Here is a 15,487-nt window from a genome sequence, read left to right as displayed (position 1 = left end):
ATTATTACTATTCATCCATTATTTGAGAACTAGTTGTTGATGTGATGATTTATTATTAATACACATTGATCTAGAGAGCAGACATTGAAGAATAAATAAATTGATGATAATGATGATTGTAAAATATAATGATGAAATTATTTAGATGATCCACCTCGTCCACCTCCTCGAGCTGTAACTCTTCCTCTACCGACACCATATCCGAGTCCAAGTCCTGAACCTCTATGTACTTTAGTTTGAGAACCATATCCTCTTCCTTGACCTTTTACAGTTGAATCAACAACTTTAAACATTGGTGCTTTTTGAAGAATATCCGGCAAAACAAAGTATCTAATTTTACTTCCTCTAATATATACAGTATTCATGGCAGATTGTTGGCCATTTCTATGTGTTACAGTAACATCCACAAGTTGTACATTCATACTATCTTCGGCTTCAATAAGTTTTCCTCTGTAGAGTTCACCCGATTTTGTTTCCAGTGATATTATATGTGATTCGGCTTCATGTAAAAGCTTGATAGGTATTCCAATGTTGCTGCTCATTTTTATTTATTAATATTAATTGCGTTATTTTATTATTAAAACAATCCACCTTCAAAGAAGAAATTTATAAGATGATTTGATCTTTTTATGAGTTTCAATGCACTTCTCTTAGCACATCATGTTAGAATTAAAAATTGCTTGCTAATCAGTTCACTATTAAATATTTATTCAACTTCCTGATATTATTTTGGGATGCTACAAAACATCACAGCAAAAAAGTCATTCGAATGCCTATTTATCACATTGCAAAGTATCCGTTTGATAATCCCTCAATCACAACATCACCCTTTACGGACAGTGGTTAATCTATTTAATAAACAGAGTGGGTGATGCTCTCCTGCGAGAAAACTTCTGATTGGCTCATCATCATTTGTCTTCTTATCCTTTAGATAAAATGAAAAGAGAGAACAATAATAGAAAAAATGTCTTCATTATATGTAACGGGAGTTGATACCAACACTGTGTATCAAAGATTAGAGTTGTTGGGAGAAGGGTAAGAGATCTCTTTCATTAGATTATTAATAATATAAACAATGTTGTATTATTATAAATTAATATTTTTTTACTATGATGATACTTAGTTCATATGGTGTTGTTTGGAAAGTGATGAATAAAAACGATGGTCATATTTATGCATTGAAATGTGTACCAGTTGAAAATGATATTGCCGAAGTTGAGAAGGAAATTAACATTTTAAAGGCTTGTGAATCACCATATATTGTAAATTATTATGGAGCATACAAACAAGATCAAGAACTCCAAATTGCTATTGAATATTGTGGAGGAGGTTCCGTGCAGGATTTACTTACAGTTCTTGGACCAATGTTGACTGAACCACAAATTGCTGCTATTTGTTCATCAGCATTGAAAGGTCTTGTTTATTTACACTCTCAAAAGAAGATTCACCGTGATATAAAGGCAGGAAACATTCTTCTCACTGATGAAGGAGATGTAAAACTAGCTGATTTCGTAAGTATACATTGTATTTACAACTTGATCCGATTTTCTTCTTTAGGGTGTTAGTGCACAATTAAATAATACAATTTCCAAGAGAAGAACAGTGATAGGTACTCCTTATGTAAGTATTTTAATGATTTTAACTGTTTTATATTTAACATTATTACCTTCATTAAATAATATTAACGTGTTGTTATTATTATTATTATAACAGTGGATGGCACCTGAAGTAATTCAAGAAACTGAATATGACGGAACTGCTGATGTTTGGTCACTGGGTATTACTGCCATTGAAATGGCTGAAGGAAAGCCACCTCTTCATGGAATTCATCCAATGCGTGCAATTTTCATGATTCCAAACAGACCTCCACCAACACTTTCAAACCCTGAAAAATGGTCTGAAGAATTTAGAGATTTTGTTGCTTATTGTTTAGTAAGAGATCCAGCTGAAAGACCATCATCTAAAAATCTTCTTAAACACAAATTTATTCAACGAGCCAAATCAACTAAAATTTTACAAGAATTAATTGAAAAGATGAATCAAATATTTGCTGAAGCAGGAGGAAGATTTAATTATTTCAAGAAAAAGGCCGAAGATAATGATGATAACAATGGAAGTGATACTGAAGAAACTGATACGGATAGTTCTGGTGACAGTGATTCTGACTCTGATGAAGGATATGACACATTAGTCCAACACAAGCCTACAAATAATCAAACAGGAACAACAAAAATAACAAAGAAACCAGTGAAGAAGGATGATTCTTCATCTGATAGTGGCACTGACAGTGATGACAGTGATGATGATGATGATTGTGGAACTATGGTGAAACATCAACCTAAAAAAGTTGAAAATAACACACCAAAAGTAGTAAATAATGAGGAAATGGAACAACTTAAAAAGTTGTATTCTGCCCTCAATGTAGATGAATTGAAGAGACAATTGAATAATATGGATGAAGAAGAACAAAAGCAAATACAAGAGATTAAGGAAATGTTTTCTAAGAGGAGACAAACCATACAATCATTGTTAGATCAAAAATAGTAAACTTATTTTATTTCTTAATATTAGTATTCACTGTTACTTGCAATATTCCTCAAACTCAATCTGTGTGATTGTTCAAATTAATATTGTTTATTTTTAAAAACCAAATGCTTGTAATTATTTTTTAATCCATCCATTCAACTAACGACTGATCGTTCCCAATAGATAAGCTGGGCTACTGTAGGGAGGTAGCTGTTATGGTTCTCTGCCACAGCGTCAGGCAAAGGGATGGTTCTTCAGACTCATTCCTTTGTTAGCAATATGGTGACGATGTTCTGTCTGACCAATAGCGGTGTGACCATAGTATCTCCCCATGAATAAGGAGAAACTAGGGTCCTAATGAAAGGTGAACCGGTTGAGGCAGGATAACTGAGCAAATCATAGCCTTCACACTGTAGGATGGTCAGATTGCAGAACTGAGCATGAGCTATCAGAGAGTGAAATCTGGGAGTCAGACTAATGTTTTTTAATTTCAAATATTTTTTAATTAAATAGTTTTTGAAATAATAAAAAGAAATGAGTTATTTGTAGATACTTCTTCATATCAGAACAAAAATAAATAAAAGAGAACAAAAAGCGAAACTAAAATATGAAATCGCCCACCGTGGGGGTCGAACCCACGACCACAAGGTTAAGAGCCTTGCGCTCTACCGACTGAGCTAGACGGGCTACATTACTTGTAAAAATACTACCTTAATAATCATTAAGGGGATTGCGAGTAACTTTTAACAATTTATTTACTTAACAATAACTCTCTGGCTTTTTGTTGATCTGATGAATAGGAAAACATTTTGGTAATTGTTTCAGTTGATTGCTTTCTGTCATAAATACTGGTCACAATATATTCCAATATTTTCATTCTATCACTGACATAGGAAACAGATTTCATTATTTCAGCTGCTTGAGCAGTGGTCATTGGTCCAATATTATTTGAGCTACTCAAAATTGACAATGCTTGCAACTTGTCAGAAACATATGAGAACATTTTCAAAATGGTGTTGAGCTCAGAAACGCTGATTGGACAACATTGTGATGAAGCATAAGTGGTAATTGTCTTTAATTTGTCACTGGTGTATGCATTCTTCTTACATGCATCAATCATTTGCTTACCTAAAACACTGGTACTACTGACTTGTGGTGTAAATGCAGTTGGCTGTTGATAAATTGGTTGTTGATATGGTTGAACTGGTGGTTGCTGATAATTTGGTTGAGTTGACGTTTTTGGTTGTTGAGTTGGAGCTTTAGTTGGCTTTTTTGGTTGAGTTGGCTGAACTGGTGGTTGCTGATAAGTTGGTTGATAAATTGGTTGCTGATATGGCTGAACTGGTTGATATGGTTGTGGTTGCTGATAATTTGGTTGCTGATATTGTTGTGGTGGATATTGATATCCTGGTTGTTGATAATTTGGTTGCTGAACTGGTTGATATGGTTGTGGTTGCTGATAATTTGGTTGTTGATATTGTTGTGGTGGGTATTGATACGATTGTGGTGGTTGTTGGTAATTTGGTTGTTGATAAATTGGTTGAACTGGTTGTGGTTGCTGATAATTTGGTTGGGTTGGTTGTTGGCCACCTAATAATTTACCAAATTCTGATAAATTCATGTTAACTCCAACACCGGAAGAGGTGCTTGTTTGTGAAGAGCTGTAATTGAAAGTGGTTGTTTTTTTCATTTTGTTTTATTTTCGTTTTCTAATAGAATTGACACTTCTTTATTGATTTTTTAGAGTGCAACACTGCATCCTTCTCTCGACTCCTTTCCTGCACCCAACAAGTGTTGCATGAAAATAGATTTTGTTATTTTGATAAGGGTGCCATAGCACAGTCTTACCACCATGCGTGTGTTCAATTCCCAGAAATCACGCGTGATTTCTAGAGGAATGAGTTAGCTTTAAATGATAGCTTTAAACACACTACATTTGATAAACAAGGTTGCATCAAAAGGTTTACTACACGTGTAAATTTACTGGAGTTTTATTCGTTTAGATTAATGGAAAGACCAACTTTGAGAGAGAGTGCTCGTTGATAAATTTGGTGAGCTACTGCTAAATCTTGAGCAGCAAATCCTACACTCTTATAAATTATAATATCCTTTCCAATTTGGAATTTTTCATTCACTTGTTCTGAGGTGAATTGTATCAGTTGACTCAATTCACATTGAATATGATCGTGTGAAATTAAGTTTTCTTGCAGTGGAATTATCAAATCACCTGATTCTTCCAATACTGCCTCTTTCAAATCAGCAATTACCTTGCTTTTGGTAACCAGTTGGCTTTCAACTTCTTGCATGAATGGCTTATAAGATCCGATACATGTAATAATTGTACCATCTCTTACTTGATTTGTTTCAAAGAATGGCTTTGAAGAATTGGTACAACAACAGATAATATCTGATTGGTTAGAAACTTGGTTGGCATTTGAATTGAAAGATATTTCAATAATTCTTGTCGAATGTGAATCTTCCAAAGGTTGAGAACTTTCACTTGCCACAAATTTGAAAGGTAAATCTTCTGAAGCTTTGAAATTCTCCACTAGTTCTCTAACTAAATTTCTTCCTCTTTCTTCTGTCTGGTTCCACAAGATTACTCTTTTAACATTCTTTGCAATTCTGAGCATGGCAAACATGTGACATTTCCCCTGAGTTCCACATCCCATAATTCCTAAATTTTCATAGATTCTTTCAACTGTTGAACTGAATCCAGAATATGAGTTTAATAATTTTTCAACTGCAAGAGCACTTCCACAAGCAGTTCTCACTCCAGTAATATCATTGGCATGCATCAAACAAATTAGAGACCCATTTTCATGATTCAACAAGGAAATTGTTCCATTCACAGAATCTAATGAATATTTAACAGGATTATTACTTCTCACTGATACAATTTTTAATCCCAAATGGTGCTGATCGTCATCATGGCTTGACATTTTCAAATAACATGGCATGAACAAAGTTGGTCCATGATTTGAAATTTCCATGACAGTTCGCATTGGAATTAAATGTTTATTCAGATCGGAAATGAATAAATTCTTATTAGCAAGCATGGCATCTTCATAGGTTAGACATTGTTGCACTTGTGATCGGGTCAAAACGGTGGTGAATTGGTGTGTTTGCATTTTTTTTGATTCTTTTGAGGAGAAAATTGAATTTGTACGTGCTCATCTATGTTTTTGTTCGATTAGAGTTTCATTGTAATGAATGCTATTTGAAAATATTATTAAAATTCGTCATCGTTTGGAAAATAGAAACCATTTTCTTCATTGATTTCTTTGGAATCCTCAATACAAACTTCTATAAGAGTATCATCAATTACAATGTCAAGCTTACTTTTAAGGAATTCCCTTAACTCTTTCTTTTTCCCAACATCTGATTCCCTTGCATAATATTCATCCCAAAAACAGTAGATTTTCACAAGTAGAAGAAAACCTCCCTTATTAAGTAAATCACGTAAAACATCCAAACTCTCATAATACATTAAAACTTGACAAAATCCTTCAATTGTTGAGCCATTACTCCGCGTTCTGTGAATATTCATCAACCACTCAGTTCCACTTGTTAATCTCTTTCCAAATTTTTCAACAAGAAACTTTAAGGTTGGTAAATACTTTTCTTCTCTATCAAAATATGCATCAAATACATTATCTACTCTTATGCCGTAACTATTAGAATCCTCTGGGAGAACAGCACCGTGTTCGACTAGATAAATTATTTCATCACTTGTTGAACTACCTGATCTACATTGTCGAATATATTGAATCAAAGTATATCCATAGCAATAAAGTGTTCCTGGAGGAGGTGAATTTACATCTGAACCATTTTCAATCAGGAATTTAAGAAGTGGCAATTTGTTTTTTTCATGAACTAAGCTTTCAGGAAGTGGAATATTTAGACCTAGTCCAAACTCAGAATGAGCTCTCTGTATAATTTTCACAACTTCCTCACTATATACATACTCTATGTCTCTACAGATAGAATTTACCATATTGTAATGCTTATAATCTTTGCACTGAGTGATATTCAAATCCTTTAAATATAGTTCTATGCAGAAAATACTAGGGACAACCGATCCTAAATACTGATTAAGATATGGATTAACCATTTGATCATGAAAATGTTTTTTGTTTTTCAACATTTCAATAAATATTCTTATAAATTGCGCTTCATCTTGTCGGTACATGTTACAATTTTGAATCAATAACAATAATGTCTTTGGTGGTACTCCTGTTTTTCTACTAGATTTCACCTCATTAGTTAGCTTTTTGATGAATACCTTATTGTTTAATCGTTGAATATTCATTTCCATACTAACCAATAGATCTACATAGGGAGAAATATTTAAATTACATTCACAAAGGAAGAAATGAATAAATTTCTCAAGACATTTAGAATCTACAAATTGATTTTTAAAATGTATCTTCCATTGTTTCAGTAGAATATGAAAAATAGTTGTAGATGATTGTAAAATTCTCAAATTTGAGACAGTTTTCAAATCATAAATTCCATTTTCACGAATAAATTCAATAATTTCATTCCACTTTGCTTCGAATAATTGCTCATTCAAAACATCACTCTCAAATTCCATTGCCATTATCACCATTTCCAAAGCCATAATTCTCCTTCTTTTTTCTCTGATGAACTGAACAGTTCTCCACTTGAATGTTTCTCCATAAATATCTCTATTTTGCTCTTTCCTCTTTTTGAATGGTTTCATGTCGATAATTAAATGTTGCCTTCTATTCAGCAATTTCTTGAGATATCTTTCTCTTTCTCTACCGATGGCCTCGAAAGTTATGGCCAACACCCTCTCAACATGTTCATTGAATGGGAAATGTTGCACTTGTTCTCCTCCGAATTGTCGAGGATCTTTTATAGCTTGAATTTCAGTGCAGAGAAGTTTGTCCAAAGTTACTAACCAAAACCTTTCGTATTTTGTTGTTTCATACCAATGGCTACAAACAAGCATGAGACCATTTAAATATTGATCAAGTGATGCATAGCTCGTAAAAATGTGATGAAGAATGTCATGAGGAAGGTGTTGAGCCATTTTTTTGGTCTGTCCATTTTTTCCACAACTACTAGTTTTTGAAAGAACAGGCAACAAGCTATTATTTGTTTGGTTTCTAAATTCAATAATAAAAAAAAGAGTATCACATTCTTCTATGAAATATAATCTTGTGCTTGAGGTGCTTGATAATGATAAACTTCATTCTCTTCCAGAGATGAATTTAATGCTGGATTGTTACGTTTGTACAAAGTGATACTGAATCAGACTTCATCTTGTTGCACCATATTACTACTTTCTTCCTGAAAAGTGGAGGTGTTGAAGAAAGCATCAAATCAAATAGGCAATACCAAGATTGTAAAGTTAAAAGCAATTGTAGGTTCTTTAATAATTTCAAATATATATTGTAACCATAATCATACCATAATTTCAACCTATGTCTTACTTATTGTAAGGCCACACTAAGGCTTGTTAATTAATAGTATAGATGTAGTTAATGTAGCCCGTCTAGCTCAGTCGGTAGAGCGCAAGGCTCTTAACCTTGTGGTCGTGGGTTCGACCCCCACGGTGGGCGATTTCATATTTTATTTCTCTTTTGCAGCACTGTTTTATTTATTTGAAATATACAAAGAAGAAATGAGTTATTTGAAATACCTCATTTCAGATACAAAAATAAAAGAGGATTCATATTTTATTTTTCTCTTTTTCAGCATTCTCCAAGCATGAATTGCCTAGTGCATTCTTTTCAGATTTAAAAAAGGTAATTACCTTAGCAATAAATAATCTGCAGAGATGAATTATACTTGACAGTAATCGATCAAGGAAATATGAACTCTCCTTTATCAGCATTTGAATAATGGTAAATAATCAAGTTTTTTTAACATTAAAAAAATGACTAGATTACCTACCTTAAATTTCACCCCAAAATCCCCTTTTATGATCAAGGGAGTTGTAGATGACTCATCGGGAAGGGTAGAAAGCAAATTCTCTCCTCAAGATTTGGTATATGTTACCCAATGCGAAAGATCAACACTTCTTCTTCAAGCACAAAAATGTATGAAAATTATAATGGAAGATAATAAGGATACAACTGTGGTTGTTGATGTTGAATCAATCACCACTGGTTTTGTTGAATTTTTGAAATGCAGAGATTGTAAATTATCTATTGGAGTTAAAAAGGTCAAAACTCTTCAATTAGATTCTGTGAAAAATTGCAGAATTGCATTTATCATCTCTGAAGAACAATTTAGCAACATTGTTGATCTTAATGATATTCTTTCACAAATGAAGATTGTTTCCAATTACAATATTAGGAATACCAAGTTCTCTATTGAAACAGATAGTGGCAAAATTCTTCAAGAATTCACAATTGATATACCATCCTTGTCGGAAATGAAATTGGGAAAAGATATGAAAAATTCGCTTCAGTTCATTTCAAGATTTTCAAACAGCCCAAACACAATTAGTCTAGAAACAGTTGTGGCTATTCGTGAGGGAAGTGGTTACGTCTCAACTTTTGAAGAGAAGGAAAAGAAGGATGCAATTCAAAGAGAGTTTGAAAAGAAAATGAAAAATTTCATGACACCTGTTATTAAGAAAAAGGGTGAAACTACAAAGAGCACAAGTGTTCCGGTCCCTCCTTCTCAACCAATCTCTAATGCTACAACTACTCCAACTCCACAAGTTACCACAGAGTCAGTCTCTTCTTCCTTTTTGGATCAAATTAAGAATTTTGACAAGAAACTAAACAAGACTGAAACAAAAGAAAAGCATCTTCTTGATTGTATTGGTTTTGGTGAAAATGTTGGTTCTGGAAAAGGAATTGGAGCAGTGACAGGACTTACTGAAGATGCCAAGGAATATGAAGAAGAAGAACAAGTTGTACAAGAAAAGGCAAAACAAATGGCAGATCTAATTAAGAATTCTAAACACTGTTGTATTTATTCAGGAGCAGGTATTTCCACAAGTGCCAAAATTCCAGGTAAGTTTCTTATTCCAATAGTCAATTATATACTCACAATGAAAAGATTATCGTGGACCAAAAGGATGTTGGACTTTAACCAATGAAGGAAAAGCTAATGAAATTAAGAACATTGAAATTGAACAAGCTCTTCCAACATTTACACACTATGCTGTTTCTCATCTTGTCAAGATTGGTTTGGTAAAGTTTGTTATTTCAACCAACGTGGACGGTCTTCATAGAAGAAGTGGTCTTGAACCAGCTCACTTATCTGAATTACATGGTAATTGCTTCCTTGAAGTATGTAAGAAATGCAAGAAGGAATATTTGAGAGGATATGATGTTTGTAAAACTGTTGAAAACTTTAGAGATCACTTGACTGGTAGTTTGTGTGAAAGTTGTGGAGGTGAACTAATTGACACCATTGTACATTTCAATGAAACCTTGCCACCAAAAGAACTTGAGAGTGCCATCTCACATTCAGAGAAATGTGATCTATCCATTGTTCTTGGAACCTCAATGCTCGTGAATCCAGCTGCTCAATTACCCAAGATGAATGTCAATAATCTGATGTGTATTGTTAATTTGCAGAAAACTCCTTACGACAAGCAATCCAATGTGAGAGTCTTCTCCAAAACTGATCTCTTTATGACTCTACTAATGACAGAATTGCAAGAGATTAACAATATTGATACTTCCGTTGATGCTCTTCATTCTTCCGATAAGTAAATAATAATTGAACACAAAATTAGTTCAAATTAGATCATGAACTATTTAACAATATAGTAAAATTCTATCTATATAATTTCCTTCCATTCTTTTCTGATTACTTTCCATTGCACCTCACACAATCATCATCAACTCGTGAATCTTTCAAAATAACTTCAACAATTGCCAAGAAGAAAAACTTGCAACATTTTGTTGAGAGCCTTTTCAAAAAATTTCTGTCGAGAAAAAAAATAACAACCACCCTCATATCTTCCTCCTTTTACTTTGTACTAGTAAAAACAGATACACCTCCGCACACAAAGTAAAACCTCTTCTCTCCATCATTCATCATTAATACTACCACTAAAAAAACTAATATATAACAATGGTCGTTTATAATTTTAAGAAGATTACACCAGTTCCTAACGGAAGAGAATTTATGGACATTGTTCTTTCGAAAACACAAAGAAAAACACCAACCGAAATTCACCCTCAATATGCTATCAATCGTATTAGAAGATTCTACATGAGAAAAGTTAAATTTTGTCAACAAGCCATCCACGATAAAATTACTCTCATCCTTGATGAATTCCCACGATTGGGAGATATTCACCCATTCTATGAGGATTTGATGAACGTTCTCTATGATAAGGATCACTACAAGCTTGCTTTGGGTCAATTAAGTACCTGCAGAAATCTTGTTGATGCTATTGGTAGAGATTATGTTCGTTTACTTAAATATGGTGACTCTTTATATCGTTGCAAACAATTGAAGAGAGCTGCTTTGGGTAGAATGATTACAGTATTGACTAAACAAAATTCATCACTTATCTATCTTGAACAAGTCAGACAACACTTGGCTCGTTTACCTTCTATTGATCCATCATCACGTACTTTGATTCTAGTTGGTTATCCAAACGTTGGTAAATCTAGTTTTATGAATAATATGACACGTGCTCAAGTTGATGTTCAACCTTATCCTTTCACAACCAAATCCTTGTTTGTTGGTCATATGGAATATCGTTATTTGAAATGGCAATTGATTGATACACCAGGTATTTTGGACCATCCACTTGAACAACGTAACACAATTGAAATGCAAAGTATAACAGCTATGGCTCACTTGCGTTCTACTATTTTATATTTGTTAGATATGAGTGAAACTTGTGGATACAACATTCAACAACAATGTGACCTTTTCAAGAATGTCAAACCACTTTTTGCTGGTAAACCAGTTTTGTTGGTTTTAACAAAGGTTGACTTGGTTAAATATGACGAATTGAGCGATTTACACAAGAAGATGTTGCAAGAAGTTGCTGATATGTGTAGTGATATGCTTGCTATCAGTAACATTGACCAATCTGGTTTGAATGAAGTTAAAACTAAAGCTTGTGATTTGTTGCTCCAAAACAGAGTTGAAGCTAAGATGAGTCATGGTAAGAAGTCAGTTGAAAATATTTTGAACAGAGTTCACTTGGCTCTTCCAAAGAAGAGAGATGACATTACAAGAGTGCCACAAATCCCAGAAAGCGTCATTTTGAAGAGAAATATCGAAAATGAAATGGAAGACGAAAGAATCACTGAAAAACATCTTGAAAATGAAGGAGGTGGTTCTGGTGTTTACATGCCAGATTATAAGAAGCATTATCTTTTAAAGAACGAAGAATGGAAATATGATATTATTCCAGAATTTATTAACGGAAAGAATATTGCTGACTTTGTGGATCCAGAAATTGAAAAGAGATTGGAAGAACTCGAAGCTGAAGAAGAAGAAAGACTCAGAGAAGAAGGTGGATTCGAAGGAGGTGTTAACTATGCCGACGAAGAATACTTTGTTGACTCTGATGAAGAAGATGACTACCAAAAGATTGTTGATAAGAAGGCAATTATCATTCAAACTAACAAGTATAATAAGAATACTAACCATCCTAAGTTGACAAGAAAGGATAAACCAATTGATTTGAAGTCAATTGTTGGTGAACTTAAGAACAGAGGTGTTCCAGAAGAAGCTTTGGATAAGGCTAGATCCAACTCAGTTGCTAGAACTACTTCATCAGGTAGAACTCACAAGCTTGCTGTTTCGAGTGTTGGTGCTAGAGCCAGAAGTGAAAGCAAGATGGCCATGAATAGAAGTGCTTCTGAAAAGCGTGCTGCTGCTGAATATGATTCTGTTGATATTGATGACACTGCTCTCGGTAAGAGAACTCGTACTTTGACACCTCACAATCCTCTTGTTGCCAAGATTGGTAAGTTTGCTGGTATCAAAGATCCAAAGAAGCAAGCTGCTGCTGTTGATTTGCGTAATAAGAAGGTTAAGACAATACAAGCTGAAGGTAAACGTGCTGAAACAGATCACGTTGTTTACAATATGATGCCAAAGCACTTGTTCAGTGGTAAGACAACGATTGGTAAGAAGGACAGAAGATAAACTTTTTGTAATTAAAAAATATTTTAAAATTAATCCCTTATTTCCTTAATTTCCTTCTGAGTGACATGTGAAATTGTTCAATTCAATTGTTGTTAATAATAAATATTAGAATAATTTATTTTCAACACTTGGTTTCACTTGTTGGTGATCCCATTTCAGTCAAGTTAGCAGATGAAGACACAGAGGCGAGCCCATAAGCTGGTCTCGTTGGCAGAACATTTTGCATATGATGTTTGGCACCTCGGTAATTGGACTTTGATACGCTTTCAATCATATCAATTGGGTGCTTTTCTAACATGTTGAATGGACACTTACAGATTTTTCCAGAATATGCAGGTTTGAAATCTTCAACTGTCTTATTTTCATGATGGAGATACCAGAATGAAATGTCAAATGATTGTAAGAGAGTTTCATCCATTTTACCTTCAACATCAAAGTACTCTGGGAAGTTAGTTTGAATATTAATATGAAGTTCATCCAAGTCCTTATGGCTGTCAATGATATATTCTTCCTTTCCTAACAAGGTTGCTAATTGTTTTGGTAAATTGAGTGTCATGCTGTAATATCCAAATTTTTCCAAATTTTGAATGAAAGCTTTGATGCAACCTTTTCCTAAGTGATTTTCAATTGATTTTCTAATTTTGAGTTTATCCAAAACTGCATAGACAAAGCTCATTGGATTATTCTTTTGAATGTCAAACTTTCGTGAACCATTGAATTCACAGCACACCTGTGAAACCTTTTGAAGTAATTCCTTCACCTTATCAGCACCTGTAATTGTTGTGATTTCATGACCTACAACTCTCTTTGATTTGGAAATTCTCACCAATGCAAAACCATGTGATGTATATTCGAAAAGGAATGGTCCAATTAAAAGAGCTGGATAGAAAGATCCGAATTTGTGTGGTTTGTATCCTTTCAGTTGATTCTTATATTGTCTCTGCATTTTAAACCAAACACCACGATCTGTAGCATTGATAACAAATTGTACTTTCAAAAAAGTCTTGGTCATTGTTCTGACAACTGATGCTCTTTCAGAACCAGTTTCGTCTTCATCATCATCTGGCATATAATGTTTGATATTACAATATTTAAACATGAATCTTTCTGGAATAACCAAATCCTGAGCTACTGCTTTGATATTATTCACTTCAAATGGAAGTAATCTCAGATTGGTCAGGCAAAATTCATAGGCAGCTGCATATTCTTCTGGAACTTTCTCCATTGGAGCAACAGGAACCAACAAGTATTTTGAATTGGTTGTTGGTGAAGATGCCGATGAAATGATATTATTACTGGAACTATTATTTGCAACACTACTGGTGCTAGTTGTACTAATTGGTGATGAGTTTCCACTTGTTGGACTATTAGTTCCAGGAGAGGATGGAGTTTGATCGACAACTGATGGAGTATTTTCACCGGCAACAGTTGGTTCAGAAAGGAATTCTTGAAGTTCCTTCTCTTCTTCTTGTTTGCTACCCACAGTAAATGATTCCATTTCCATTTTCAAAAAGTAATCATCCTCAATTTCAATATCTGCAATTGACAATGCTCCAGTTGAAGAATAAGCAGGTTCAACAAACACATTCTCTTCACCATTTGTTGATGTTAATGGACCTTGATTTTGAATTGCCATTGAAAATTTACGTTGATGATGAGCAAACATTGGAATATCCTTTTCAGAAAATCCTGGAGATGATTGTGAAATATTGAGTGGTGAAGTTTGTGTTGTGAGTGCCATAATACTTCCTGTCGAACCTTTCGAAACTAAACTTGGACGAGGTGGTGTCAATAACACATTATTCGAATCCTTTGGATCAACTCCATTCAATCCACTCAATTGTGCCAAAGCAGCACCATCATATTTCATACTATTTCTAGAAGATAAACTCAAAGAACTTGAACTAGCAATACTATTTGAACTCTGATTATTTGTAGTATTACTTGGATGATGTGGTCTACTACTGAGAATTACATTATAGGGATTGATGGATTTCATTCTTTCAATTAATTTTTCAATTTGATTGTGAAGTGTGATTGACATTCCAGGTGTAAATCCTAAACGGATGATATCTGCTTTGGTTACATTTTGACAAAAGAAAGCTCCTGTTATTTTGTTCTTTTCAAATATTTTGTAAACCTATAAATATTATTTAATATTTAAAATATTTAAATATTATTTAATATTTAAAATATTTAAATATTATTACAATGATATGGTTTTTTTTGGAATTTTGTTATTGTTGTTGTAAAATCATATGATGAAAATGTCCAATTATATTTCCGTTTTTTTTTGTTATATTGTTGTTGTTGTTGGTGTAATTTTTAAATAGTTTACAAAATAGTATTTAACTATATAACATATAATATTAAAGATATAAAATTACCTTCTTATCATGTCCTTGGTCTTTTAACCAAGAAACTACCATTTGCGTAGTCCATTGACTGAGAGCATAATCTTCCAAATTTACTTCATTGTCATTACCTATTAAATAGTTTACAAAATATTTAAATAATTTAAGTATTTAATGATGATAATAATTAATTGAATGTCAATATTTTGAAAAAACATACTTTTAAAAAAGCCTCCGAAAATACTCTTCTTCTTAGATCGACCGTATGACATTTTTTTTATGTTTGTTGAAGTATGTAGTTGACATTTGATTGATTCTCAAGTTCCTTTTCAACACTTTGTAAATGAAACAATTGTTTGTATTAAATATTACAAATACTATTGAATTCAATACTAAATACTTGTTTTAGAAATTATTTACAGTAAATTTTTTAAATATGCGTGTTACATAAGGGTGAAAATCTTTTCGAATTGGCGGCAAATTCAAATCTAAAA

The 15,487-nt window shown here is 33.3% G+C and overlaps 8 protein-coding genes and 2 non-coding genes across 10 annotated transcripts; 4 read left to right on the top strand and 6 right to left on the bottom strand.

Moving 5' to 3' along the window:
* Window positions 1-137: 137 nt before the first annotated feature.
* Window positions 138-542, bottom strand: NAEGRDRAFT_70413 (uncharacterized protein; the record flags this gene model as incomplete). The annotated part of the gene is made up of 1 exon (XM_002674309.1): window positions 138-542. One exon carries the CDS (start codon window positions 540-542, stop codon window positions 138-140), a length of 405 nt encoding a protein of 134 aa, XP_002674355.1.
* Window positions 543-964: 422 nt separating this feature from the next.
* On the top strand, window positions 965-2,566 carry NAEGRDRAFT_80621 (uncharacterized protein; the record flags this gene model as incomplete). The annotated part of the gene is made up of 4 exons (XM_002674400.1): window positions 965-1,035; window positions 1,124-1,511; window positions 1,558-1,620; window positions 1,714-2,566. 4 exons carry the CDS (start codon window positions 965-967, stop codon window positions 2,542-2,544), a joined length of 1,353 nt encoding a protein of 450 aa, XP_002674446.1. The 3' UTR covers window positions 2,545-2,566.
* A 574-nt stretch (window positions 2,567-3,140) lies between these two features.
* Window positions 3,141-3,213, bottom strand: NAEGRDRAFT_t464. Its single transcript has one exon. It is a non-coding gene; the product is annotated as a tRNA-Lys (tRNA).
* Window positions 3,214-3,277: 64 nt separating this feature from the next.
* NAEGRDRAFT_70411 (uncharacterized protein) lies at window positions 3,278-4,216 on the bottom strand (the record flags this gene model as incomplete). Its single annotated transcript, XM_002674308.1, has 1 exon — window positions 3,278-4,216. The coding sequence occupies one exon, from the start codon at window positions 4,214-4,216 to the stop codon at window positions 3,278-3,280; it is 939 nt and encodes a 312-aa protein (XP_002674354.1).
* Window positions 4,217-4,517: 301 nt separating this feature from the next.
* On the bottom strand, window positions 4,518-5,657 carry NAEGRDRAFT_70410 (uncharacterized protein; the record flags this gene model as incomplete). The annotated part of the gene is made up of 1 exon (XM_002674307.1): window positions 4,518-5,657. One exon carries the CDS (start codon window positions 5,655-5,657, stop codon window positions 4,518-4,520), a length of 1,140 nt encoding a protein of 379 aa, XP_002674353.1.
* Window positions 5,658-5,758: 101 nt separating this feature from the next.
* Window positions 5,759-7,585, bottom strand: NAEGRDRAFT_70409 (uncharacterized protein; the record flags this gene model as incomplete). The annotated part of the gene is made up of 1 exon (XM_002674306.1): window positions 5,759-7,585. One exon carries the CDS (start codon window positions 7,583-7,585, stop codon window positions 5,759-5,761), a length of 1,827 nt encoding a protein of 608 aa, XP_002674352.1.
* A 459-nt stretch (window positions 7,586-8,044) lies between these two features.
* Window positions 8,045-8,117, top strand: NAEGRDRAFT_t472. The gene has a single exon. It is a non-coding gene; the product is annotated as a tRNA-Lys (tRNA).
* Window positions 8,118-8,434: 317 nt separating this feature from the next.
* Window positions 8,435-10,232, top strand: NAEGRDRAFT_70408 (silent information regulator family protein; the record flags this gene model as incomplete). The annotated part of the gene is made up of 2 exons (XM_002674399.1): window positions 8,435-9,524; window positions 9,571-10,232. The coding sequence occupies 2 exons, from the start codon at window positions 8,435-8,437 to the stop codon at window positions 10,230-10,232; spliced, it is 1,752 nt and encodes a 583-aa protein (XP_002674445.1).
* Window positions 10,233-10,596: 364 nt separating this feature from the next.
* NAEGRDRAFT_55845 (uncharacterized protein) lies at window positions 10,597-12,670 on the top strand (the record flags this gene model as incomplete). Its single annotated transcript, XM_002674398.1, has 3 exons — window positions 10,597-12,268; window positions 12,342-12,406; window positions 12,463-12,670. 3 exons carry the CDS (start codon window positions 10,597-10,599, stop codon window positions 12,637-12,639), a joined length of 1,914 nt encoding a protein of 637 aa, XP_002674444.1. The 3' UTR covers window positions 12,640-12,670.
* Window positions 12,671-12,760: 90 nt separating this feature from the next.
* Window positions 12,761-15,265, bottom strand: NAEGRDRAFT_70406 (uncharacterized protein; the record flags this gene model as incomplete). Its single annotated transcript, XM_002674305.1, has 3 exons — window positions 12,761-14,779; window positions 15,027-15,124; window positions 15,214-15,265. The coding sequence occupies 3 exons, from the start codon at window positions 15,263-15,265 to the stop codon at window positions 12,761-12,763; spliced, it is 2,169 nt and encodes a 722-aa protein (XP_002674351.1).
* Window positions 15,266-15,487: the final 222 nt, after the last annotated feature.

Source organism: Naegleria gruberi (assembly GCF_000004985.1).
Source record: "Naegleria gruberi genomic scaffold NAEGRscaffold_40, whole genome shotgun sequence".
NCBI lineage: Eukaryota > Heterolobosea > Eutetramitea > Acrasida > Naegleriidae > Naegleria > Naegleria gruberi.
The sequence above is the reverse complement of the archived record's forward strand: the minus strand, read 5'-3'. Positions and strand labels throughout refer to the sequence as shown.